We start from the raw sequence: 25,211 nt of genomic DNA on the forward strand, positions 1-25,211 counted from the left end.
TGCAGCGCTCAGCCTGAGACGGGAAGAAGACAAAAGAATTAGCCAAGTTGCTAGCTAGTCTGGAGCAGTTTGGCTAGCCAGTTTCTTCAGGGTATGTTTTCTTTGAATAATTTCTATTTTAATGTGAGAAAAGCCATCCCTCCACTGTCCCGAGGCACCACATTCCCAAATTCTCGGACCTTGTTTATCTATTTTCTAGACAGCAGCTCCCTTTCCAACCATAACACCCACAATGTAACACCTACTGATTCAAGAATCACTTCACTTTCTACATTCTGGCTTAAAACACATGCTCAGTTCCCACATATGCTCCCGGAGGTGGAAAGCAAATCAGCAATACAGAACCATCTTTAAAGTGTGTATGCATTCCAAGGGCCTGTCTTCTCTTCTAGCAATAGATCCTAAGGGTAACAAGCCAGCTAAACATCCACACGGAGTTCTTCATACTAACAGCCTGGCAACTCAGACACCTAACTTCAGGTCTGCCCTGTGATTTCCTGCAGATGGCAAAGGGGTGACTACCTTCTACTTGCTGAACTTTTCTTTTTCTGCAGTAGTCAGGGACAGCCTTTGCAACAAAGTGAGCACGCTACTGTCTAGCATAAGGTCACATTTACCCCTTTTGCACATTGGCTCACTATTCAGAAATCATCATTACTTTCAGCTTTTCTGGAAAAAAACCATTAATCCATGAGTCTAATAACATTTAGCTCTTTTGCTATAATTGTTGTTAAACTGTGGTGAGATTGGGCATGTTCAGTTCCTGAGCCATTCAGATTGAGAAAAAAGAATGAATCACAGAACATGACAAATTAAGTAACAGAAGCACCATTTCTTGTTTAAAATCAGGGAAAAAAAGTATATTCTCTCAAGTTCCAAATAGTTACTTCTTATTTAAAATGTATGAGATCAGGGCAACAAGATAATGTAGCACAGACTTTAATAAGAATACAAAATTCCCACCAGAGGCACACTGTGGGGAATGTAAATAACCATCACAAGTAGCTTTCTGCTTGAAGAATAAAATAAGGCTCTCTCAGAGTACAAATATACAGGAGGGAATGATTTAAAATAGGTGCATGACTTACAATCACATTACATTGTATTAAGCACTCAAAATAGGCATATTAATAAAAAAGCCAGCTAAAAGGCATTTGGACATATATAACACATTGTACAGTCTACAAAGTTTACGTATAACAGTAATTTTAAGTACTTCATTTCAACACAATAGAAATGACAGGTAAAGTGATATCTCTCCAAATACTCATTTATATGTATGACAAAAATCAAAGGAACTTTACATTTAAACAAGATTACCTCACTGAGGAAACCCCCACAGTGGACAGGCCAACTGTATACATAAGACCAACAGTACTGCACAAATAAAATACTGGCCTTTCCCTTCCTATGACCTCCATACTACACAATCTTTTCATTACCCAAGTAGGAAAAATTCTTCAAAAGGAATCAAGAGAAACCAAACAAAAGACTCCAAAGTTGGTTTCCCCATGCACCTCAAGTGTGGTTTGATGAGGACATAGAATCCCAGCATTTACTGTGCTCCTTTCCAAAGAACAGACACATCAATCATGATCCACAGGGTTTCTTCATGGGTTCTGTACAGCGGTTGGACAAGAATTACTGCATTTGAGAAGGCACAGATCTGTGATTTAAGGCTTAACTGGCACAGTCACACATGGAAGTCTACAAACATGGTCTGGAAATTCTCTTCTATCAAAATGGAATTCACTCCCAAACTAGCTTTCCAATCTACAAATTTCTACTCTAGAAACCACTAAGAGTTTCTATTCCTATGTCCACATGTAGAAAAAAAACAAACAAACAAAACAAAACTAAAAACTCTGCCTCTCTTAAGCAGATTTCATTATAAATCAAAATTGCTAACATAAGTGTCAAATTCATAAGTTTAAACGTCATAGAAATTATGACACTGTGACTCCCGGGTCTTTAAAAATACCTAAACAAAATTACAGTGGTACTATCACAAACTATGAGCCAATCAATCATTCATTTGAGTTACCCCTCTGTGGACACTGCAGGACGCTATATAACTTACTCTGCAAAATAGCTTTTTTCTTTAAGATAATACACAAACATGAACTTCTTAAAGATGTTGGATATATTCATATATAAAATATCTGACATTGATACAAATCATGTAAACCTCCCTTGGAAAATTACAGCTGGTCCTCATTTCTAGGACCAAAAGCCTTGAATTTTTATCTTATCAGTGCAAATCTATATTAAATATTTCAAATTATAGAAATAGCCATCAACCCTCAAAATATAAAAAGGATTCCTCAAAAAGGGAAATTATTGTATTTAGAATTATAGAAATTATGTTTCCATAAAAATTGCCCACCTTCTCACGGAATTTAACACCTCAATTGTTAGGGTATGAAACGGAAAAATAAAAGCTACCTGTGCAAGAGCCACGCCAACACCGGTCACCTCACCCCTTCCCCAACACTACTTATTCTGACTAGGTTATTAGTTGTTTGACAACACACTGTCCATTCTTTTCCGGGTGAGTCTACTGCTCTTCAAGCCAAGACGGGGCGTCCACTCCAGGGGTTTTCAACTTGACATGGAACTGCTTAAGTGTCAGTTCAAGCTGCTTCTGATTCCCGGCAAAGTAGGCAGCAACAGCACTGTGGAACAGGACCAGCTGATTGCGCAACACTTTGACCTGTGGACAGGACAGAGCAACAGGCCAAGCATTATACCACGGGCAGCAGACCGACCACAGGGTGAGATTCCTCCATCCCTCATTCAGGTGTCACCAAAGAAGCCATTCTAATAATGACAATGTCCACATCAAGTACATGATGTCTGTTGAGGTCACCAAGCTCTTAGTGACTTTTTCATTACCTAAAGGGGGAAGTCCACTTAAGATGTCTTGTTTTTGCATTGCTGAGGATAGAATCCAAGGAGCTGCATTTGGTTAGGGGAGTGCTCTACCAAGGAGCTAATATTCAGGCCTGTTGATCATTTCCAAACAGCATTATTGAGAATATTAACTAAAAGCACCATCATATTCTATCCGGGACTGAGTATATTTAAAACTATGTGAGATGCAGAGGGGGAACACCATCTACAATTACCATACTATAGTACAACACCAGATCCAGGTAAAGGTAGCATTAAGACTACGTTTGGGTGGTGGTACCACAAACCTCTAATTCCAGCACTCGGGAGGCAGAGGCAAGCAGATCTCTGTGAGTTCAAGGCCAGCCTGGTCTACAAAAAGTTCCAGGACAGTCAGGACTGCTACACAGAGAAACTGTCTCAAAAAAAAAAAAAAAAGACTAAGTTTTACATACATCTGAATAGGCTGAATAATTTTAAATGCTATTTTTTGGTTGTTTTGTTTTGTTTTTAAAGATTTATTTATTTATTATGTATACAGTGTTCTGTCTGCATATATGTCTACAGGCCAGAAGAGGGCACCAGATCTCATTACAGATGGTTGTGAGCCACCATGTGGTTGCTGAGAATTGAACTCAGGACCTCTGGAAGAACAACCAGTGTTCTTAACTGCTGAGCCATCTCCCCTAACCCTCCCTTTTTTTTAAAGAAATCAAAGAACAGTAAATGTTGTCCAAAAACTCAGTTTATTTAAACGTCATCTAACTTTCCATATACTTCCAACTACTTATTAGTTGTAGTGACACCAAGAACACATCAAACTGTTTTTAGATTTATTTTTTACCTGTGTGCGTGCATGGGTGAGTGTGTGTGCCTGTGCACGTGGCATGTGGAGACCCTGGGATTGGGGATCAGCAGAGTACTACAGATGCCTGGTACTGGAGTTACAGGCAACTGTGGGTGCTGGGAGGCAAACCCCACCCTTCCAAGAAGAGCAGCAGGCACTCCTAGCTACTGAGCCCCCAGACTCCCAGGAGCACATTTAAACGAGTAACACGACACCTAGAATCTTTCTTGATGAAATATCTTAGTTGTCATAAAGGTTTATGAACTATGTTCTTTCCTTCCCTGAGGTTTTATTTATAAAATTCATTCTGATTTACACACCCAGTGCAATATTCACCCAAACTGAAATTCAATAATCTTAATGATGTAAAAGTACCTAAAATATGACCGTAAGTGCAGAAATAGAACATAAAAATTTCAAATGTGGTATGACAGCTGTATCTATTATTGATTTAATCTGATCTGCTCTCAGTTAAATCTACCACCACTATGGCTGATAGCTTTCTAGCAGGTATGCTGTCTGGATTTGATCCCCAGCATTCACACACACACACACACACACACACACACACACACACACACACACACACATACCTTTTATGAAAATGAAGGGTAAACATGTTAAGAGCTTGATTACAGAATATATAAAGAATTCAGTAAGATGTTAACACTCCCACACTCATTAGGCAGAAGACTGAATAGGTATTTTATCAAGGAATACATAAAAAAGGCTAAGCACATGAAAAAATGTCCTACAGTCTTAAATTATCAGGAAAATCTACATTAATCCTACATTATGATCCCACCACTGGTAAAGATGCTGGACCAAAACTTATCCGGCATGAGTTTGTGAAATGGAAAAGTTTGTCAGTTTCTTAACAGTTAAACATACGATTAACCTGTAATCCAACTAATCCACCCCTAGGCATTTAGCTGAGGGAATGAAAACCTAGGTGCACATGGAAACTTACACAGGGATGGATGCTCAGGGCCAGGTTGAGTTAGAATTAGAGTCAGGGGTTGAGTTTCTTGTGATAGCTTCACAGAAAAAACAACTCAAATGTCAACCAACAGTAATGAGATGAACTGGAATATTCCCATAAAAAGGAGTAATGTTCAACAGAAAGAACTGAGTAACTGATTACATGCAACATGGCTGAGCTGCAAGAACCCCGTGTTCTATGAAAGAAACCAGAAGGGAAGCACAGGTCACTTGACTCTCCATTTACATAAACTTTACAAAGTACAGTCTCCCTCTTCGTAAAGCTTTCACTCCATGACCCACCAAGGGCTCAAATTAACTCTCCACCCTGCTCTGCTACCAAAAGTACTACTTGGCCTATGTTCCGCATTTTTATTTTGGACGATCCTTGAATTACACAGCAAGTCTGGGACTGGTGTATTGTGAAAGTCCAACTTCTACAAGGAAGTTCTAACTGGTCACTTTACTGTTGTTCAGGCCACACACATTTCTCGTCTTGGAATTTAACTCCGAATACTTTTCAGTCAGAGAGACTGGAGGAAGAACATGGAATTTGATTCATACACTGAACTGTAAAGAGCTGTACCAATGGCATCAGGGCAAGGGGTGCAGACACCTGCAGATGTCTAGCTAAGCCACAGTGTCCCATGAGTCAGCTTCTTGCCCCAGCGATGACAACAAACTGAGCACACACAGAGAGCTGGAGAAGAGATGGCAGCTCACAAGGCCCTGACTGGGGCATCCGCGGTGCTTGAGACCACCTCCCATCCACAGTGGGACTTAGTCCACACAGCCAGAGAGCTGTGCTCTGGAGGACCCAACTCTCCTTGTGTTTTCACAGCACAACAACAGAATACACACAGCCACAAAAACAGTCTCCAAAAGCAAGGAGGCTGATGTGTGCATGCCATCTCTGAAGCCGCAATGGAACACAGCAGCACAAGGCAAAAAGCCTCCCAAATGTACGCAAAGGATCGACTTCCGTCCTCACTTTTTACACCACCAACCAGTGTCCCCTCCGCCACAGTGGTATCTTTTTTGTATGCCAAAACAGGTCAAATTTTTCTGCCAACACCAAGTATTGTGACTTAGATACATTTAGTTTTGGTAGTAACGTCTTAAAAATCAGACACAAATTTAAATAAGAACATTAACTCATCTATCCACTCAAAAATTAGTAAATCAAAGTCAAAGCTCAACATATCTATGATTTAGAGAGGATGGCTTGCTTTTCTGCTTATCGTTAGCTCTGCATTACGGTGTGTACTCATACGGTATACATTCACATGACGGACTCGGCACTGCTGTGTCTGGCCTGTTACAGCCGATCCTGGTTATTAAATAAAGAGAAACTGGGCTGTGAAGGTGGCTCAGCGAATGTGGTGGGTATTGTGTTCCTGAAATATTGTGTGTTCCCCGAAATAAACATATCTGGGGTCAGAGAACAGACAGCCACTAGAACAGAGCCAGAAATGGTGGCTAGAAAATGGGAAGAGTAAACCATAGCAGAAGTCGGGCGGAGGTGGTACACACCTTTAATCCCAGCACTTGGGAGGCAGAGCCAGGTGGATATCTGAGTTCCCTTTAATCCCAGGGAGTGGGGGCAGAAAGAAAAAGGTATATAAGGCATGAGGACCAGGAACTGGAGGGAAAAAGCATGTAGTTAGTTTAAGCTTTGGAGCAGCACAGTTCAGCTGAGATTCATGTGGAGGAGGATTCAGAAGCTTCCAGGCTGAGGAAACAGGATCACCTGAGGAACTAGCAAGGTGAGATAGCTGTGGCTTGTTCTGCTTCTCTGATCTTCCAGCATTCACCCCAATAACTGGCCTCGGGTTTGAGTTTTATTAATAAGACTCTTTAAGATTCCTACTACACAGCGGGAAGAGTACTTGCTGTGCACGCATGAAGATATGCACTCAAACCCAGCACCTGTATGAAAAAAGAAAGAAAAGGAAAGGAAAGAAGCAGGGCATGGCTGCATGTACACCTATAACCCAATCCTGTGGGCGGTGAGACAGGAGAACCACTGGGGTTTGCTACACTCCTTGCTTCACTCAGTGAAGAGACCTTGTGTTACAAGAACAAGGGAGCGCATACAGCAGGATACCCAAGGCAGTACCACCCCACGTGCACATAAAGAAAAACCACAATCAAGTAAAAACAGTAATTAAGTAGTATTAGAAAAGCAGTTGCTAAACAATTTTAAAATAATTAACTTTTACAAAATTTTATTGTAGGCTGAACAATCAATTTGAAAACAAAAATTCCAAACACTACAAAATCCACATTTAAGTGCTGATTATGACACCAGTGAAAAGTCCCATGCTGGACCTCATGTATGATCCAGATGCAGCGCTACTGACAGTGGTAGATGAAGTCACATTCAGGCTACGTGTAGAAAGGTATATATGGATGTTTAGAACTGGGTTCCTTCAGCATAACAACTTGTATGTATGTATGTATGTATTTATGTATATACACACACACACACACACACACACACACACACACACACATAAGTATCTCAAAATACAAGAAAATTTAATATCCAAAATGCTCTGGTCCAAGCAGATACTAGGAGATGGTATCCACATAGGATATTGGCCTTGTAATGACTGCAATATAACCATACAACACATTCTAACACTACATGGAAGTAGTAAATTTATATAATATTGCATTAGTTAAGTAAAATTATTAAATACATTTTGTATTACTTTACTTAACCTGTTTCTTGGGGAGGGGGTGAGCACTGGGGAGTGAACCCAGGGTCTTATGGGTTTTGAGCTAAGCACTCTACTACCACTGGGTCATGTCTCCAGCCCCTTGAAGAATCTTTCAAAGAAAGAAAAACAAAATGAAAACTTCTCACCTCATAAATGCCTAAGGCTAGACCTCCTGAGGACAGACTGGAGTGTGAGGAACTTGGAAATGTCACACTCCTGGATGGTTGCATGCTCTTTCACCTAGTGTAGCCCGCCAGCACTCACAAGAAGCATTTTAGAAAACTTTTGAGCAAAACTTTGAAGCAAACTCTGGTGGCGGAGCATGCTCAGGAAGAGTGGTACGCCAGGCCAAGGGTCGTGTAAGGGCAGAAGCACACACGAGCAACTTGCTAAAATTACACGGTAATACAATATTAAACCTGTGTGTGTGTGTGTGTGTGTGTGTGTGTGTGTGTGTGTGTGTGTGTGTTTGCATTGCTAGGGATAGAACCCAGAGCCTGTGCATGAAGCAAGCCACTCTGTCTCTAAATTACATCTCATGCCCCAACATTAAAGCTTTCGTAAGTTTTTCTGTACATATAAAGAAGAAAAAAACATTCCGAAACTACTCCTATCTTTAGAAAAACAGTTAAAAGAATAAACAAAACAAAACAAAAAAAAAAAGCAGAGACTTAAGAACAAGAGTAACTATTACAGGCAAAAAGGAGATGACAAATCTGACAAACTTTTAAAACTTAGCAACAGAAGAAAGCAATTTAAAATGAATATAGTAAATCACTGTGTGCTCGATTACAAAGAACTTTCATGAAGATCTGCCAGTGAACAAACCAGATCAGATCTACACAAAGCCACCACAGCACCATCTGCCGAGAGACCTAAACATACCATACAATGCTCTATTGTTAAAGGCCAAAACAAACCCAACAGCGACTCCTAATGCAGAGACCAACCAGGTTCTTAAAGAGCATGCTCAGAGATGATGCCAAGTGGATAGCACCATCTCCCATTTACAAAGCATCCTGAGAAGATGAACACCATGAGGTTACTGAATCCTACAGGTGAGCGCTGCCCTGTAGTCAGCAAGGCTGTGAGACCACAGGCCTCAGGCACACTAGGCAGCTGCTCAGCCTATGAGCTACATCTCCAGTCTTACACACACCCACTTCCTATTCAGAGAATTAATTCAACAATAGGTTTCACCCAGTCAAAATAAGTTATTAGTCTTAATAAACAGAGTCACATTGTGAGGCACTTCAAAGTAATTACTGGCTCTCCCAGTGAGTCTAGGAAACAGGAGTTATATTAAATATACCCAACTTCTGGGGCAACAGACTAGTGTAAGCATATGCAGAAAGGGTGCAGTAGACCATTCTGTAAGATGTACCCAACTACTAGGACACCAATAATAACGTCTTTCTCCACACCCCACGATTTCAAAATTGATATCTGTGTTTTCCTTGTCTGTCACTGATCTCTCCAGGAAGACACCAGAAGAATAGGCAGATGAAGCAAGCCCCCACTTGGCCTTCCACTAGGTTCCAGAAACACAACATCATTAGTTCACATGCCTGTCAGGCCAAAGCAACTCTGAGCAGAGAAGGAGAAATACTATCAAGACATGGGCACGGCACTGGAAGGAGCGAGAGCAAGGAGACAGCAAGATCAAGTGGAGGCAGGAGAGATCACCTCAGGTTTTTGATTCATCGGGTTTAGATCCAGCCTGTAATGACCAATGAGTAGAAGGTTAAAGCTGAAAGTCTTAGGAAAGGGTGGCAGAAGGCCAATGAAGCACTACCAATGAGCACCCTGGAAAGAAAGTAACTGATGGCACTGGTGGAAAAGCCCTTCCAATCTGCGAAGGCACATTCTGAATACAGTTTGATTTCCAGCATGTGCACACACACACACACACACACACATTCCACACCCACACACATATACATCCACACACATACCACACACATGTATCCACACACATACCACACACATGTATACACACACATACACACACACAATCCACACCCCCTACACACACCCACACACATATACATCCACACACATACCACACGCATGTATACACACACACACACACACATCTACACACACCACACACCCACACACATATACATCCACACACATACCACACACATGTATACACACACACACACATCTACACACACCACACATCCACACACATATACATCCACACATACCACACATCCACATACATGTGTACACACACACACACACACACACACACACACACACACACACACTTTTGAGTGCTGGCTAGGCATCCGCAGCCCCAGCTTCTCCAGCTGTGGCAGAGCAACTCACGAGCTCATATTTTTGAAGGCAGCCTAAACTACACAGTCAGAACACATCTCAAACAACAGACAAAACCCTGAATGAGGAGGTTTCCTCTCCTCGGGCAAAAATGTCTGCTGCCTTCCACACTCTGACTTGAACTGTGAGTGCCTTCCTCCCTTCTGACTGCTCTCTGTTTGGATGTGATCACATGGATTCTGCCTCCCAAGGTGATCTCCCATCTTCTCCCACTATTCTTTCAGGATCTGTACCCTGAACAGCACTGTAACACTGTATTCAACTAAAAGCAGGGCTCTGGAGCCGGTTAGGAGGTTTCAATTCTAGTTTAGCTCTGAGACCTCAGGCCAGCCACTAGACTTCTCTTGTCCTAATACAGACCAAGGATAGAGTGTGTGAGGAGTCTTGAGTCTTGTGACCTCAGTTTCCTCAAAAACACAGAAGTGTTCTTGGAGTGTGCTTTTGTGCGGCGTAGTGGCTAGGAATGAGTTTATTTAAGATTAATCATTAAAACTGGCTACTGTTATTTGTTGATATGCCTCCATGGAAAAACATGTTTTTCCACATAGGCTTAGCCACCAAGTGCAGCTTGCCCTTGTGATTGGACACTCTACTCATGTGACTTCTCTTAATCCTCAGAGTATAAATCATCAGATGCTCTGAATGAAGTTGGCTGTTGCATAAGACTTTAGTCCGCTTCATTTATCGGCTCCGTCCTCCCAGGTTCCACTGCCTCTAGAGCAGTAGACACTCTTAGAAACATGAAAATTGAAGATTACATAGACAGAAATATAACATACAAAGTCCTTGTTAACTAGTATCCTTTGTTTACAGAGTACTCACGGCCCAGCGTCCACTGACGGAAAGCTTAGCACTCCACAGACTCACTCACGGAGTATCTCTGAGGGCAAAGGAGACCAACAGCCATGACAACACAGCACAAAGCCCTTTAACTGAAGAAGGGCCTGGGACACACGGGGAGGGGGCAGGAGAGGAGGAGGGAAATGTGCAAGTTGTTACAGGAAATGAAGTTTCCTAAGTCATTCACATAAGCTTTGGAGCTCTTAAAGTTAATTTTCAAGAGAAGTTGGGAGAGTTAGCAGCAGCCTACTAGAGGAAGGAATTTGACAGTCATAGGCTTGAGAGCACTGGAGTACTCAGAGGTCCACAGGGAGACTGCAGCAGAAACTTCCCAGAAAGGATCAGGAAACACAGTGAGGAGAACCCACTCCTCCTTCCTCTATTCCTGACCTCATGTTCAGAATCAGTCCTGTCCCTTCAGGTGTTCCTGATCCAGAAGGAAAAAGAGTGTGTGTTGAGAGGTGGAGGCAGGTGGTAAGGGAAGTCAACTCACTCAAGTTCTCTATCAGACAACAGAGCTCACTGAGCTTCTGACAACATGGGGTCAAGGACAGACAGAAAGTCTTCCAGAAAGGAGAAAGCCTGTGCTTCCTGGTCTTTGGACACTAGGCAATACAGAGCTAAGTGAAACAATGGCCCATTCACATTCACCATTATAGTGACAAAACAGTTTTCCTGAACAGAATATATTATAACATCATGGAAAACTAACTTTTAAGAAAAGTTATGAACCTTAAGTCTTATAGAAATTACAAAATTCTGATCTCATTTATTGAATGTTTTAATGAAATTTATGTTATTTAAAAACTGCAAGCAGCGCCAGGCAGTGGTGGCGCACACCTTTAATCCCAGGACTCGGGAGGCAGAGCCAGGCGGATCTCTGTGAGTTCGAGGCTAGCCTGGGCTACCAAGTGAGTTCCAGGAAAAAGGCACAAAGCTACACAGAGAAACCCTGTCTCGAAAAACCAAAACCAAAACAAACAAACAAAAAAAACCTGCAAGTAGTAATTTTCTCAGCTTATTAAGGAAGAAGTGTTGGAGGCAAAACTCATTGGTAGAGTGCTTGCCTAACATGTATAGGGCCCAGGGTTCACTTATATTCTACAAAAAAAAGAGAAAATTGGAACTCTTTCTCTCTCTCTCTTTTTCCTTCTTCTTTTTTTTTTTTTTTTTTTGGATGAGTGCTCTGTCTGCATGTGTGCCTGTATGACAGAAGAGGGCATCAGATCTCATTATAGATGGTTGAGCTGCTGGGAACTGAACTCAGGACTTCTGGAAGAACAGCCAGTGCTCTTAATTGCTGAGCCAACTCTCCAGGTCCAGGATTTTAGACAGAAAACCAGAATGCCTTTTAAGTTTAAGAATGTTTTAAAAATCACCCTCATTATCAAGTGACCTTTTGGTCACACACAACAAAGCACAGATGAGTCATGGCTGGAGTACAATGTCAGCATGGAAGTGCTGAGTCACAGCAAGAACCCAGAAAGCTCCCACGGAGCAAAGTTAAACTCAAACACTGCTATTGTCACGAAATGCCATTCTGAAATCTTCACTAGAGATAAGCAACCCAAGAGACAGTAGCTAGGAAGACTGGTCAAGGCAACAGTATCAGTCCTGCATAGCAGCCCCACCACTGCACTGACTGTGGCTCACTGCTGACCCATTCAACTCATACACTGACCACTTAAATACAACACAAGCCACCAAACCTGGCGAGCCAACTTGGGAGATGCTCAAGGCTAGCAGTGTCAGTGAAAAGGGGAGCCGAGGGGCCCACAGACACCAGCCACTTATACAACAGGTATGTATGTGCAGCACCATGGTTAAGAAGCATGCACTCTCATAAGTGAATCCTTTTTAAAGTGGGAAGCTGGAACTATTTCTTCTTCTCTAACATATCCAACAGAAATCTAAAATTCCAACCCCTATCCCACTTCTACCAAGAAGGATTAGAAGACATACATGTCAATGCATTCCTAGCATTTCAGAGGTGGAGGCAGGAGGGTCAGAAACTCAAGGTCACCCTCCGCTATATATACTACGAGTTCAAGTTCATGTAGCCACCTGGGCTACATGATGCACTGTCTCAAAAAAACCAAACCCCAAGTCCTCAGCTCCCAAACCAAGCAAACAAAAAGCGACGTCCTTGGAAGACATCACTTTATTGGAAATGTGAGCACAACCGACAACTGAAGTGGTCAGCCTGGTGCATCTGTCTGTCACGGCCACAACTTGCTGTCACCCCTACTCATCTTCTAAGTGGTTCTGGGTAGATGAGACCTGGCTAAGTCTAATTTCAAGATCAACACACGGCTCACGGTGCATTTGCTAATGGTTTGCAGTCAACTTTGCCTCGTTTCTGAAGAGAGGAGCAATACCACAACCACACCCCCCACGACCACCACTTGGGTTCAGAAGAAAAAGCAGTAATGTGGAAGGCATTTAACCACTAATAGGAAACACTAACATATGCGCAAAGTTTCCTTCATCACACAATTCCTATTCTGTCCTTTAAGAATGATTGAGCTAACTCGTGTGCTCAGGTCAGCTTACTTTCTATTCTTAGCAAAGAATTGATCAGCAGGTTTTAAAGCAACACAGGGAATTACAGGCTCAGGCTAGATTTGGAAAATAGAATTCTATTTTTTCAAAATAGACTTATTTTTCAGAAATAGAGCACGTTATTTAAAAGATTTTCTAGCTGTGGATATTTCCCTTTCTCCTTAGATGTAAACTTCCTTTATTTTAAATATCTATGTGTGTGCACACAGCTGCACTGGCACACATGTGATGGTCCCAGGACAACCTACAGTAGTTAACTCTCCTTCGACCATGTATCTCAGTCTGTGTGTCAGTCTGTGTGTCAGTCTGTGTGTCAGTCTGTGTGTCAGTCTGTATGTCAGTCTGTGTGTCAGTCTGTGTGTCAGTCTGTGTGTCAGTCTGTGTGTCAGTCTGTATGTCAGTCTGTGTGTCAGTCTGTGTCTCAGTCTGTGTGTCAGTCTGTGTGTCAGTCTGTGTGTCAGTCTGTATGTCAGTCTGTGTGTCAGTCTGTGTGTCAGTCTGTGTGTCAGTCTGTGTGTCAGTCTGTATGTCAGTCTGTGTGTCAGTCTGTGTGTCAGTCTGTATGTCAGTCTGTGTGTCAGTCTGTGTGTCAGTCTGTGTGTCAGTCTGTGTGTCAGTCTGTGTGTCAGTCTGTATGTCAGTCTGTGTGTCAGTCTGTGTGTCAGTCTGTGTGTCAGTCTGTGTGTCAGTCTGTGTGTCAGTCTGTGTGTCAGTCTGTGTGTCAGTCTGTGTGTCAGTCTGTGTGTCAGTCTGTGTGTCAGTCTGTATGTCAGTCTGTGTGTCAGTCTGTGTGTCAGTCTGTATGTCAGTCTGTATGTCAGTCTGTGTCTCAGTCTGTATGTCAGTCTGTGTGTCAGTCTGTATGTCAGTCTGTATGTCAGTCTGTGTGTCAGTCTGTGTCTCAGTCTGTATGTCAGTCTGTATGTCAGTCTGTGTGTCAGTCTGTGTGTCAGTCTGTGTGTCAGTCTGTGTGTCAGTCTGTGTGTCAGTCTGTGTGTCAGTCTGTGTGTCAGTCTGTGTGTCAGTCTGTATGTCAGTCTGTGTGTCAGTCTGTGTGTCAGTCTGTGTGTCAGTCTGTGTGTCAGTCTGTGTGTCAGTCTGTATGTCAGTCTGTATGTCAGTCTGTATGTCAGTCTGTGTGTCAGTCTGTATGTCAGTCTGTGTGTCAGTCTGTGTGTCAGTCTGTGTCTCAGTCTGTGTGTCAGTCTGTGTGTCAGTCTGTGTCTCAGTCTGTATGTCAGTCTGTGTGTCAGTCTGTGTGTCAGTCTGTATGTCAGTCTGTGTGTCAGTCTGTGTGTCAGTCTGTGTGTCAGTCTGTATGTCAGTCTGTGTGTCAGTCTGTGTGTCAGTCTGTATGTCAGTCTGTGTGTCAGTCTGTATGTCAGTCTGTGTGTCAGTCTGTATGTCAGTCTGTGTGTCAGTCTGTGTGTCAGTCTGTGTGTCAGTCTGTATGTCAGTCTGTGTCTCAGTCTGTATGTCAGTCTGTATGTCAGTCTGTGTCTCAGTCTGTATGTCAGTCTGTATGTCAGTCTGTGTGTCAGTCTGTATGTCAGTCTGTATGTCAGTCTGTATGTCAGTCTGCGTGTCAGTCTGTGTGTCAGTCTGTATGTCAGTCTGTATGTCAGTCTGTATGTCAGTCTGTGTGTCAGTCTGTGTGTCAGTCTGTGTGTCAGTCTGTGTGTCAGTCTGTATGTCAGTCTGTGTGTCAGTCTGTGTGTCAGTCTGTGTCTCAGTCTGTATGTCAGTCTGTATGTCAGTCTGTGTGTCAGTCTGTGTGTCAGTCTGTGTGTCAGTCTGTGTGTCAGTCTGTATGTCAGTCTGTGTCTCAGTCTGTGTGTCAGTCTGTGTGTCAGTCTGTATGTCAGTCTGTGTGTCAGTCTGTGTGTCAGTCTGTGTGTCAGTCTGTATGTCAGTCTGTGTCTCAGTCTGTATGTCAGTCTGTATGTCAGTCTGTGTCTCAGTCTGTATGTCAGTCTGTATGTCAGTCTGTGTGTCAGTCTGTATGTCAGTCTGTATGTCAGTCTGTATGTCAGTCTGCGTGTCAGTCTGTGTGTCAGTCTGTATGTCAGTCTGTATGTCAGTCTGTATGTCAGTCTGTGTGTCAGTCTGTGTGTCAGTCTGTGTGTCAGTCTGTGTGTCAGTCTGTATGTCAGTCTGTGTGTCAGTCTGTGTGTCAGTCTGTGTCTCAGTCTGTATGTCAGTCTGTATGTCAGTCTGTATGTCAGTCTGTGTGTCAGTCTGTGTGTCAGTCTGTATGTCAGTCTGTATGTCAGTCTGTGTGTCAGTCTGTATGTCAGTCTGTATGTCAGTCTGTATGTCAGTCTGTGTGTCAGTCTGTGTGTCAGTCTGTATGTCAGTCTGTATGTCAGTCTGTGTGTCAGTCTGTGTGTCAGTCTGTGTGTCAGTCTGTGTGTCAGTCTGTGTCTCAGTCTGTGTCTCAGTCTGTGTGTCAGTCTGTATGTCAGTCTGTGTGTCAGTCTGTGTGTCAGTCTGTGTGTCAGTCTGTGTCTCAGTCTGTATGTCAGTCTGTGTGTCAGTCTGTGTCTCAGTCTGTGTGTCAGTCTGTGTCTCAGTCTGTGTGTCAGTCTGTGTCTCAGTCTGTATGTCAGTCTGCATGTCAGTCTGTATGTCAGTCTGTATGTCAGTCTGTGTCTCAGTCTGTGTGTCAGTCTGTGTCTCAGTCTGTATGTCAGTCTGTATGTCAGTCTGTATGTCAGTCTGTGTGTCAGTCTGTGTGTCAGTCTGTGTGTCAGTCTGTATGTCAGTCTGTGTGTCAGTCTGTGTGTCAGTCTGTATGTCAGTCTGTGTGTCAGTCTGTGTGTCAGTCTGTGTGTCAGTCTGTGTGTCAGTCTGTGTGTCAGTCTGTGTGTCAGTCTGTGTGTCAGTCTGTGTGTCAGTCTGTGTGTCAGTCTGTGTGTCAGTCTGTGTGTCAGTCTGTATGTCAGTCTGTATGTCAGTCTGTGTGTCAGTCTGTGTGTCAGTCTGTGTGTCAGTCTGTGTGTCAGTCTGTGTGTCAGTCTGTATGTCAGTCTGTGTGTCAGTCTGTATGTCAGTCTGTGTGTCAGTCTGTGTGTCAGTCTGTGTCTCAGTCTGTATGTCAGTCTGTGTGTCAGTCTGTGTCTCAGTCTGTGTGTCAGTCTGTGTGTCAGTCTGTGTGTCAGTCTGTATGTCAGTCTGTATGTCAGTCTGTATGTCAGTCTGTGTGTCAGTCTGTATGTCAGTCTGTGTGTCAGTCTGTGTGTCAGTCTGTGTCTCAGTCTGTGTGTCAGTCTGTGTCTCAGTCTGTGTGTCAGTCTGTATGTCAGTCTGTGTGTCAGTCTGTATGTCAGTCTGTGTGTCAGTCTGTATGTCAGTCTGTGTGTCAGTCTGTGTGTCAGTCTGTATGTCAGTCTGTGTGTCAGTCTGTGTGTCAGTCTGTATGTCAGTCTGTGTGTCAGTCTGTATGTCAGTCTGTGTGTCAGTCTGTGTGTCAGTCTGTGTCTCAGTCTGTGTGTCAGTCTGTATGTCAGTCTGTGTCTCAGTCTGTGTGTCAGTCTGTGTGTCAGTCTGTGTCTCAGTCTGTGTCTCAGTCTGTGTGTCAGTCTGTGTGTCAGTCTGTGTGTCAGTCTGTGTCTCAGTCTGTGTGTCAGTCTGTGTGTCAGTCTGTGTGTCAGTCTGTGTGTCAGTCTGTGTGTCAGTCTGTATGTCAGTCTGTATGTCAGTCTGTGTGTCAGTCTGTGTGTCAGTCTGTATGTCAGTCTGTGTGTCAGTCTGTGTGTCAGTCTGTGTGTCAGTCTGTGTGTCAGTCTGTGTGTCAGTCTGTGTGTCAGTCTGTGTGTCAGTCTGTGTGTCAGTCTGTGTGTCAGTCTGTATGTCAGTCTGTGTGTCAGTCTGTGTGTCAGTCTGTGTGTCAGTCTGTGTGTCAGTCTGTGTGTCAGTCTGTGTGTCAGTCTGTGTGTCAGTCTGTGTGTCAGTCTGTGTGTCAGTCTGTGTCTCAGTCTGTATGTCAGTCTGTATGTCAGTCTGTGTGTCAGTCTGTGTCTCAGTCTGTATGTCAGTCTGTATGTCAGTCTGTATGTCAGTCTGTATGTCAGTCTGTGTGTCAGTCTGTGTCTCAGTCTGTGTGTCAGTCTGTGTGTCAGTCTGTGTGTCAGTCTGTGTGTCAGTCTGTGTGTCAGTCTGTATGTCAGTCTGTATGTCAGTCTGTGTGTCAGTCTGTATGTCAGTCTGTGTCTCAGTCTGTGTGTCAGTCTGTATGTCAGTCTGTGTGTCAGTCTGTATGTCAGTCTGTGTGTCAGTCTGTATGTCAGTCTGTGTGTCAGTCTGTGTGTCAGTCTGTATGTCAGTCTGTGTGTCAGTCTGTGTGTCAGTCTGTATGTCAGTCTGTGTGTCAGTCTGTGTGTCAGTCTGTGTGTCAGTCTGTGTGTCAGTCTGTGTGTCAGTCTGTGTGTCAGTCTGTATGTCAGTCTGTGTGTCAGTCTGTGTGTCAGTCTGTATGTCAGTCTGTATGTCAGTCTGTATGTCAGTCTGTGTGTCAGTCTGTGTGTCAGTCTGTGTGTCAGTCTGTGTGTCAGTCTGTATGTCAGTCTGTGTGTCAGTCTGTGTGTCAGTCTGTGTGTCAGTCTGTATGTCAGTCTGTGTCTCAGTCTGTATGTCAGTCTGTGTGTCAGTCTGTGTGTCAGTCTGTGTGTCAGTCTGTGTGTCAGTCTGTATGTCAGTCTGTATGTCAGTCTGTATGTCAGTCTGTGTGTCAGTCTGTATGTCAGTCTGTGTGTCAGTCTGTGTGTCAGTCTGTATGTCAGTCTGTGTGTCAGTCTGTGTGTCAGTCTGTGTGTCAGTCTGTGTGTCAGTCTGTATGTCAGTCTGTGTGTCAGTCTGTATGTCAGTCTGTGTGTCAGTCTGTATGTCAGTCTGTGTCTCAGTCTGTATGTCAGTCTGTGTGTCAGTCTGTGTGTCAGTCTGTGTGTCAGTCTGTGTGTCAGTCTGTGTGTCAGTCTGTGTGTCAGTCTGTGTGTCAGTCTGTGTGTCAGTCTGTGTGTCAGTCTGTGTGTCGTCAGTCTGTGTGTCAGTCTGTGTGTCAGTCTGTGTGTCAGTCTGTGTGTCAGTCTGTGTCTCAGTCTGTATGTCAGTCTGTGTGTCAGTCTGTATGTCAGTCTGTGTCTCAGTCTGTATGTCAGTCTGTGTGTCAGTCTGTGTGTCAGTCTGTGTGTCAGTCTGTGTGTCAGTCTGTGTGTCAGTCTGTGTGTCAGTCTGTGTGTCAGTCTGTATGTCAGTCTGTATGTCAGTCTGTATGTCAGTCTGTATGTCAGTCTGTATGTCAGTCTGTGTGTCAGTCTGTATGTCAGTCTGTGTGTCAGTCTGTATGTCAGTCTGTATGTCAGTCTGTGTCTCAGTCTGTATGTCAGTCTGTGTGTCAGTCTGTGTGTCAGTCTGTGTCTCAGTCTGTATGTCAGTCTGTGTGTCAGTCTGTGTGTCAGTCTGTATGTCAGTCTGTATGTCAGTCTGTGTCTCAGTCTGTGTGTCAGTCTGTGTGTCAGTCTGTATGTCAGTCTGTATGTCAGTCTGTGTGTCAGTCTGTGTGTCAGTCTGTGTCTCAGTCTGTGTGTCAGTCTGTGTCTCAGTCTGTGTGTCAGTCTGTATGTCAGTCTGTGTGTCAGTCTGTATGTCAGTCTGTGTCTCAGTCTGTGTGTCAGTCTGTGTGTCAGTCTGTACCATTCTCACTCCTGTTTCCATCTACAGTTTCCCTTCTAAGTAACTGATTTGATTAATTTCTATTTTTCCTTTATGAAAACAAATAAAACATGATTGTGTATTCTTCCTTTGTTTCTCATATTAAGTTATGGTACCAGCCTGGTATAATGGTATACACCTACAATCCAGAAGCATAAGGATCATGAACTGGAGGCCAGCCTGAGCTACAACAGGAAGATCCTGAAGGTACCAAGTACAATGGTATTTATACTTAGCTCAAATATGTTCTGGGGTCTTGCCATCAATAGAATCCTTCTTTGTTTCTCATAGTTGTAAAATACTCTAATATTTGAATGATCTAGTCCTTTACTGGTGATCTTTCTTTCTTTCCTCCTTCCTTCCTTCCTTCCTTCCTTCCTTCCTTCCTCCCTCCCTCCCTCCCTCCCTCCCTCCCTCCCTCCCTTCCTCCCTTCCTCCATCTTTTTTTGTTTTGTTTTGTTTTGTTTTTTTGAGACAGTGTTCCTCTGTGTAATACTCCTGGCTGTCCTGGAACTCACTTGGTAGCCCAGGCTGGCCTCGAACTCACAGAGATCCTCCTGCTCTGCCTCCCGAGTGCTGGGATTAAAATTTGCACCACCATGCCCAGCTTGGTGATTCTTATCTTTACATGTCACAAATAATGCTGCAACAGGCTGGTCCCCTTCCTCCTTCCACGACAGTCCCGTTTCATGTCATGTGGATTCCATCACCTCTTGTAAACACTTCTGTTTAGGCCCATAAATGACTGCTGCTGTCAGCTTTTGTCAGCAGGTTTCTCTGTGCAGGGTCTGTAGTTATTATGGGAATTCAAAGAAGGAGAAAATAATTATACAGCTCAGGAAACATTGTGGAAGAAGGGACACAGGAATGTAAGAACCTGGATGAGTGTTGTACAGCTACATCCTTCCAGAATGAAAAATTCCTTCCTAGAGAGAGTTCAGAGGGCTCGGGAGGCCCCCAAGAAAGCTACAAGTATTTTAAGTCACTAAACCTTACCACAGAGATATCTGTCTGCATATTCACAGTCACTGTTTCACTATTCATGACAGCTAAGAAACAGAAGTACCTAGTGCCCATCAACAGATGAACAGATAAAGAAAATATCTTCCTGAGTGAGGTAACCCAAACCCAGAAGAACAAACATGGTATGTACTCACTCATAAGTGGATTCTAGATATAAAGCAGAGAACAATCAGACTGCAACCCACAGAACCAGGGAGGCTACATAGCAGGGGGGACCCTAGGAAGACTGTGGCTTATAGTAAGTTTTGGTTTTACTCAATTACTGGGCAAGCCTCAATGAAACATTTCATTATTAGGATAAGAATCTGTACTGCATCAAGCTGATAATAGAAAAATAAAAATAAAAATGAAAAAAAAAAGAAAGAAAATGTGGTACCTATAATTGACGGAATTTTTTCAGCTGTAAAAAAAAAAATAAATGGGATCATAATATTTGTAAGACAATGGATGAAAAACCAGAAATCATTAGGTTAAATAAAACAAGGCAGACTAAGACAAACACTGCATGTTCTGTTTTATGAGGAAGCTAGACTGTAATGTGTGTGTACACATATACATACACAGGTATAGATCCACGTATATACAAATATATGTATATGTATTTATACACACACTTATAGACTAAGTTGTTTTCTCACACCAGACTATAGGATTTATATTTATTCTTCACTTACTGGTGACATCAGTACCTGGAACACTATGTAATTGAGCAGCCTACATTTGCTGTTTGTTCAATGAACAGCGAAGAAGAACAGCAACACAAAATTACAAATGACATGATAACGTGCTCAGAAGGTAAAGATGCACGGGTAAGGGAATGTTCGCAGGATCTAAATGTAGGTAGATCACTTTTTGACACTTGATAGTTCCTTTTGTGCTCAGCATCACACACTAGTTTGTCTACTGTGCTCAGAAATCTTAACTTATTTACTTTTATTTAGAACAGAAAGATTCTTCATTTCCACTTCTGTAGACCAGGCTGGCTTCGAACTCACAGAGATACACCCGCCTCTGCCTCCTGAGTGCTGGGATTAAAGGCTTGCGCCTTGGGGGGGGGCATCATCTCCATTTCTTAATCTTACTTGACCTATGTGTAAATATGCCAAGTACTCACAGTCCAGATGTAGAAAAAAAATTATACAGCAAATAACTGACACAGATACTTTAAAACACTACAAGTTGAAGTTCTTCCTCTTTTTTGACAATAGGAAAAACATTCCAAGAATGTACTTGTAGAGTGCTTGCCCAACATGCACAAAGTCCTGGATGCACTCTCCAGTACCACACAAACTCGGTTAGTGGCACATGCCTAATATCTGACACTCAAGAGGTGAAGGCATGAGAATCAAAAGGTCAGAGTCATTGTCAACTACATGAGTTTGAGGCTTCATTTGTTACTAGTACATACTAGGTAACGGTAAATGTGTTCTTTAAACTCTGGCCTATGTAATCATCATTTTAAATTCAGAAGTCTGGGCTGGAAGCAGGGACTGTGGCTTAGCAGCAAGAATCTGGCTTTGGATCCTAGCACTGTAAGAAAAAAAATCCAACTAACTAAACCAGAGGATGGCATTCCCCTTGCAGGCATGTGTAGTAAGCAAGGGACACGTGGTCCCCTAACTTTTCCAAATCCTAAGTTTCACAAGTGCTGCACTTCCTGCTGCTGCCCAGATGTGTCAAGTCAGAGCTGCATGGTCACACAGGTGCCTGCCGCCTCACACTGTGTGTGTGCATTTTCTACTTTCCATGAACTCTTTCTTCTCTCCAACCATTTTATTTGCCCTCTGAACTTTTCTCTAAAAAATTAGATTCATCATACACAATGAAATAAGGTGGTAATGTATTAGAAATGAAATAATATTTTAGTATTAGAAAGGAAATTCATCCCAGCACTCGGGAGGCAAAGGCAGATGGATCTCTGAGTTTGAGACCAACCTTGTCTAAGGAGCTAGTTCCAGGACAGCTGGGGCTACGCAGAGAAACCCAGTCTTGAAACACACACACACACACACACACACACACACACACACACACACACACACACACACGGCAGGGAGGGAGGGAGGGAGGAAGAGAAAGGGAAAATTCTAGGACTGGGGAGAGAGTTCAGTGGTGGAGTACCTGCCTAACATGAACAGGAACAAAGAAACCACACCCAAAAATGATACTGTTTTATGCAAAATACTGAATATAAACAACTACTGTTATTATTACCCCCAGACTCAGAATAACTGACTTTTAAGAATAAAAATACACATTTCAAAACAAAGTCACTATATTACTCCAAGATAGATCTAAAGTCCAGTCTATATTTCTCTGACTCCTCACCATCTTTGAAGTCATTAAAATACAAACCAATGAAACAAACCTGCATTTGATGGTTATTGTGGTGATATTTTATTTGTATGTTAATAAATAAAGTTTGCCTGGAGATCAGAGAAAATAGCAAGCCTTTAACACAAAAGTCAGGCTGTGGTAGCACACACCCTTAATCCGATCACTTGGCAGGCTGAGTCTCTGTGTGTTGAAGGACACACTAGGGAACAGCCAAGCGTGGTGACACATGCCTTTAATCCCAGTACCAACCATAGAGACCTGGAGGTCTGTATAGACAGGCAGTGATGAGGAAGTGAGGTAACTGGGCTAAGAGCCAATGAGAGGGCACAACAGCAAGGCAATGAAGGTGCAGGTTAGACAGGAAGTAGCTCGCACTTGGAAGCTACAGAGCTGGTGAGTTAAGGTTAGTTGGTGGCTATTCTTATTTCCCTGATCTCTAAGGCTTTCACCCCTATATTTGGCTCCATTTTTTTTTTAAATTTAATAAGACTGTTTAAAAATTTGTCTACAGGTTATAGCTAATTAACACTGTCTTAAAGAGTAATTTTACTTTTCTTAAAAATAAATAAACCCTTACTTTTTGGTTTATACCCCAAACTGTTTTATTGGATTATTTTGCACATTTAACCCCACCCTCAATATATTCATAGCCTTAAAACACCTGTCATGTAAGTGTAATTACTCTTTACCTTCTTCTTGTGCTGGGTTCTAGCCTACAGGGCCTCAAGCACACCAGACAAGCTCTCTACCACTAGCTCCACTCCCAGCCTCAAATTAACCTTACACCACGTAGCTCACATTCTCAGTGGTTCCAGCGCAGAGTTGTTTAAAAGAAACTTGAGTTGCTAGAGCTAATCTGCTTCTTTCTCCAGCAACAGTAGGCTCGGAAGACAGACACAGCCAGACTGTTGAGACAGGAAGCCAGTCTCTCTTCTCTCCTGGTGACTCACCTCCCTCCATGGCTCACCAGTTCCTGCAGTGGACTTCCAATCCAGGGGAGAATGCACCCACTGTGTTGGTGAATGCCTGCACCATCTCTGAATATCATAAGGGCTTAAAGGAGGGCACAGTACCTATTTTCACAGACTTTGCAGAGCACCAGAAATGTTGGCTTCTTTCTGTTTTACTACAGTGGCCTAATGTTTGGTTTTGAGCCTTGAGAGGATAAATGATGGGTAAAGAAGCAGCTTGAGGTCACAAATATCTCAAACTCTGTTAATTAATGATCTAAGAGGAGAGATGCTGAAGAGAGGTGAGACACTGCAAGGGTCTAGTGAACTCGGTTCTTCCTGCTATGAACCCGTGTGGTTAGCAGCCGAAAGGCACCACAGAGACTAATACATTGTGTACGTTCTGCGTCATGGGGTGGGAAGGCAGAAACCACACACAAAAGCGGGACACAGCTTCTTACTAAAGGCGAATAATGAGTTTAGATATGTCTTTTATTACTCTGTATTAAGGCATGTACATATACAGAAGAGTGCAGCAGTACACACTTGTAGTAAGAGATGAGATGGGAAATCAATAGAGCACAGGAAGAGAAACCAGGATATAGTTTGGTTTCCCATGGGTCAAGAGCGAACAAACTTCAACATAACCGAGTCTAGGAGATCTCTGAATAAGAGCTAAAGGCAACAAATGGACTGTGCTTAGGGCCACAGTGCCTGTGACCTTTGAGCTGAACACCTCAGCACTTCTCTCTTGTCCTTAAATCTGAACAATGTACCTCACAGACTCACCTCACAATTTCATTTACAAGTAGACAATTCTTTAAGATAAGCAAACCAGCTTGTACTTTTACTGAATTTTTAAACTTTGCTTAATCTTTTAACCTAGTTGTAGATTATATTCTTTGAGCAGTATAACTTCAAAAGACAACAAAATTGTTAGGACACTTAAGATGTACCCCTCTCTTTCCTGATAATCCCACACCCCAGTAGTCTCACTTCTTAAATTCCCCTGCCATCCCACACCTGATAAAATCCAAAGTGCGTGCTTCTTTTATCTCTGACAACTACACTTGTTATCTGGACTCACTTCAGCCCAGAATTCACTTTGTTTGTCTGAGATATGGTCTCACGTTGTAGCTCAGACAAACCTCTGAGTATGAGGTACAGACTGACCACGATGGCCAATCCTCCTGCATCGCAAGGCCCCTCAAACGCTGGGACTGCAGGTGGGTCTAGGTAAATCTTTTCCTCTCCTCTGTGCTGGGGATTAAATCCAGGGCCTCAGACTTGCTAGGCAAGCACTCTATTGGTCCTGAAATTCTTTTCAGGTGTAATAATTGAGGACCAGCTTTATCTGAGTGGTGGTCCCTAAGGAGCAAAGCTCCTCAGCTACAGGCTTAGGTTAGCATCACTCTGCTGCTGCTCATATACCTATCTGTTCTGTTTTGCCAAAGCACAGCAAGGCTAGACTAAGAGCACACTGTAAATATCTTCATTTCTAAAACAGAGCAAAGAACCTAACCCGGGGCCAGCCTCACAAACACTAACACTAAAACTTCATACCAAGCCACAGGGCTGACTCTCAGTTCCATACTCAAGGACTTTCTGCCTTGGCTTTATGAACCATTCTAGCACCTTACTGTTTGGCTTCTCAGTTTAGAAGAGCAGTTGGCTGGGGATGTAACTCAGTTTCAGAGTGCTTGCTTATTGGGAACTATTAGGATAGGCTACAAGCCATGAGAACCAGTAGAGAACACTCCCAACACCATAGAGAACTACAAAACAAGTCCTTATAACATCAAATTATAAAGCAGCACATTCAGTGATACTGTTCTCTAAAAACCAATACACAATGAAGAAATAAAAAACCTGTAGTGTATTTTGTTAAAATTCAACTCCTGAATAGATGATTTACATCTGAGTATAAAAGATCATTCAAAAGCAGTTAACAGAAGAATAGAACAGAAATGAAAGCTGTCAAGGAGGCAAACTACATGA

At 42.9% G+C, this 25,211-nt stretch overlaps 1 protein-coding gene across 2 annotated transcripts in view; it reads right to left on the bottom strand.

Moving 5' to 3' along the window:
* Positions 1-923: 923 nt before the first annotated feature.
* The window catches only part of Arfip1 (ADP ribosylation factor interacting protein 1), an 89,662-nt gene continuing 65,374 nt past the window's right edge, over positions 924-25,211 (bottom strand). For both annotated transcript variants that reach the window (XM_036190715.1, XM_036190716.1), the window contains one exon: positions 924-2,713. In XM_036190715.1, the coding sequence (XP_036046608.1) occupies positions 2,558-2,713 (156 nt within the window). In that variant the 3' untranslated portion in view covers positions 924-2,557. The remainder of the gene's footprint in view (positions 2,714-25,211) is intronic.

The sequence above is a fragment of the Onychomys torridus genome, chromosome 6 (assembly GCF_903995425.1).
Source record: "Onychomys torridus chromosome 6, mOncTor1.1, whole genome shotgun sequence".
NCBI classification, from domain to species: Eukaryota; Metazoa; Chordata; class Mammalia; order Rodentia; family Cricetidae; genus Onychomys; species Onychomys torridus.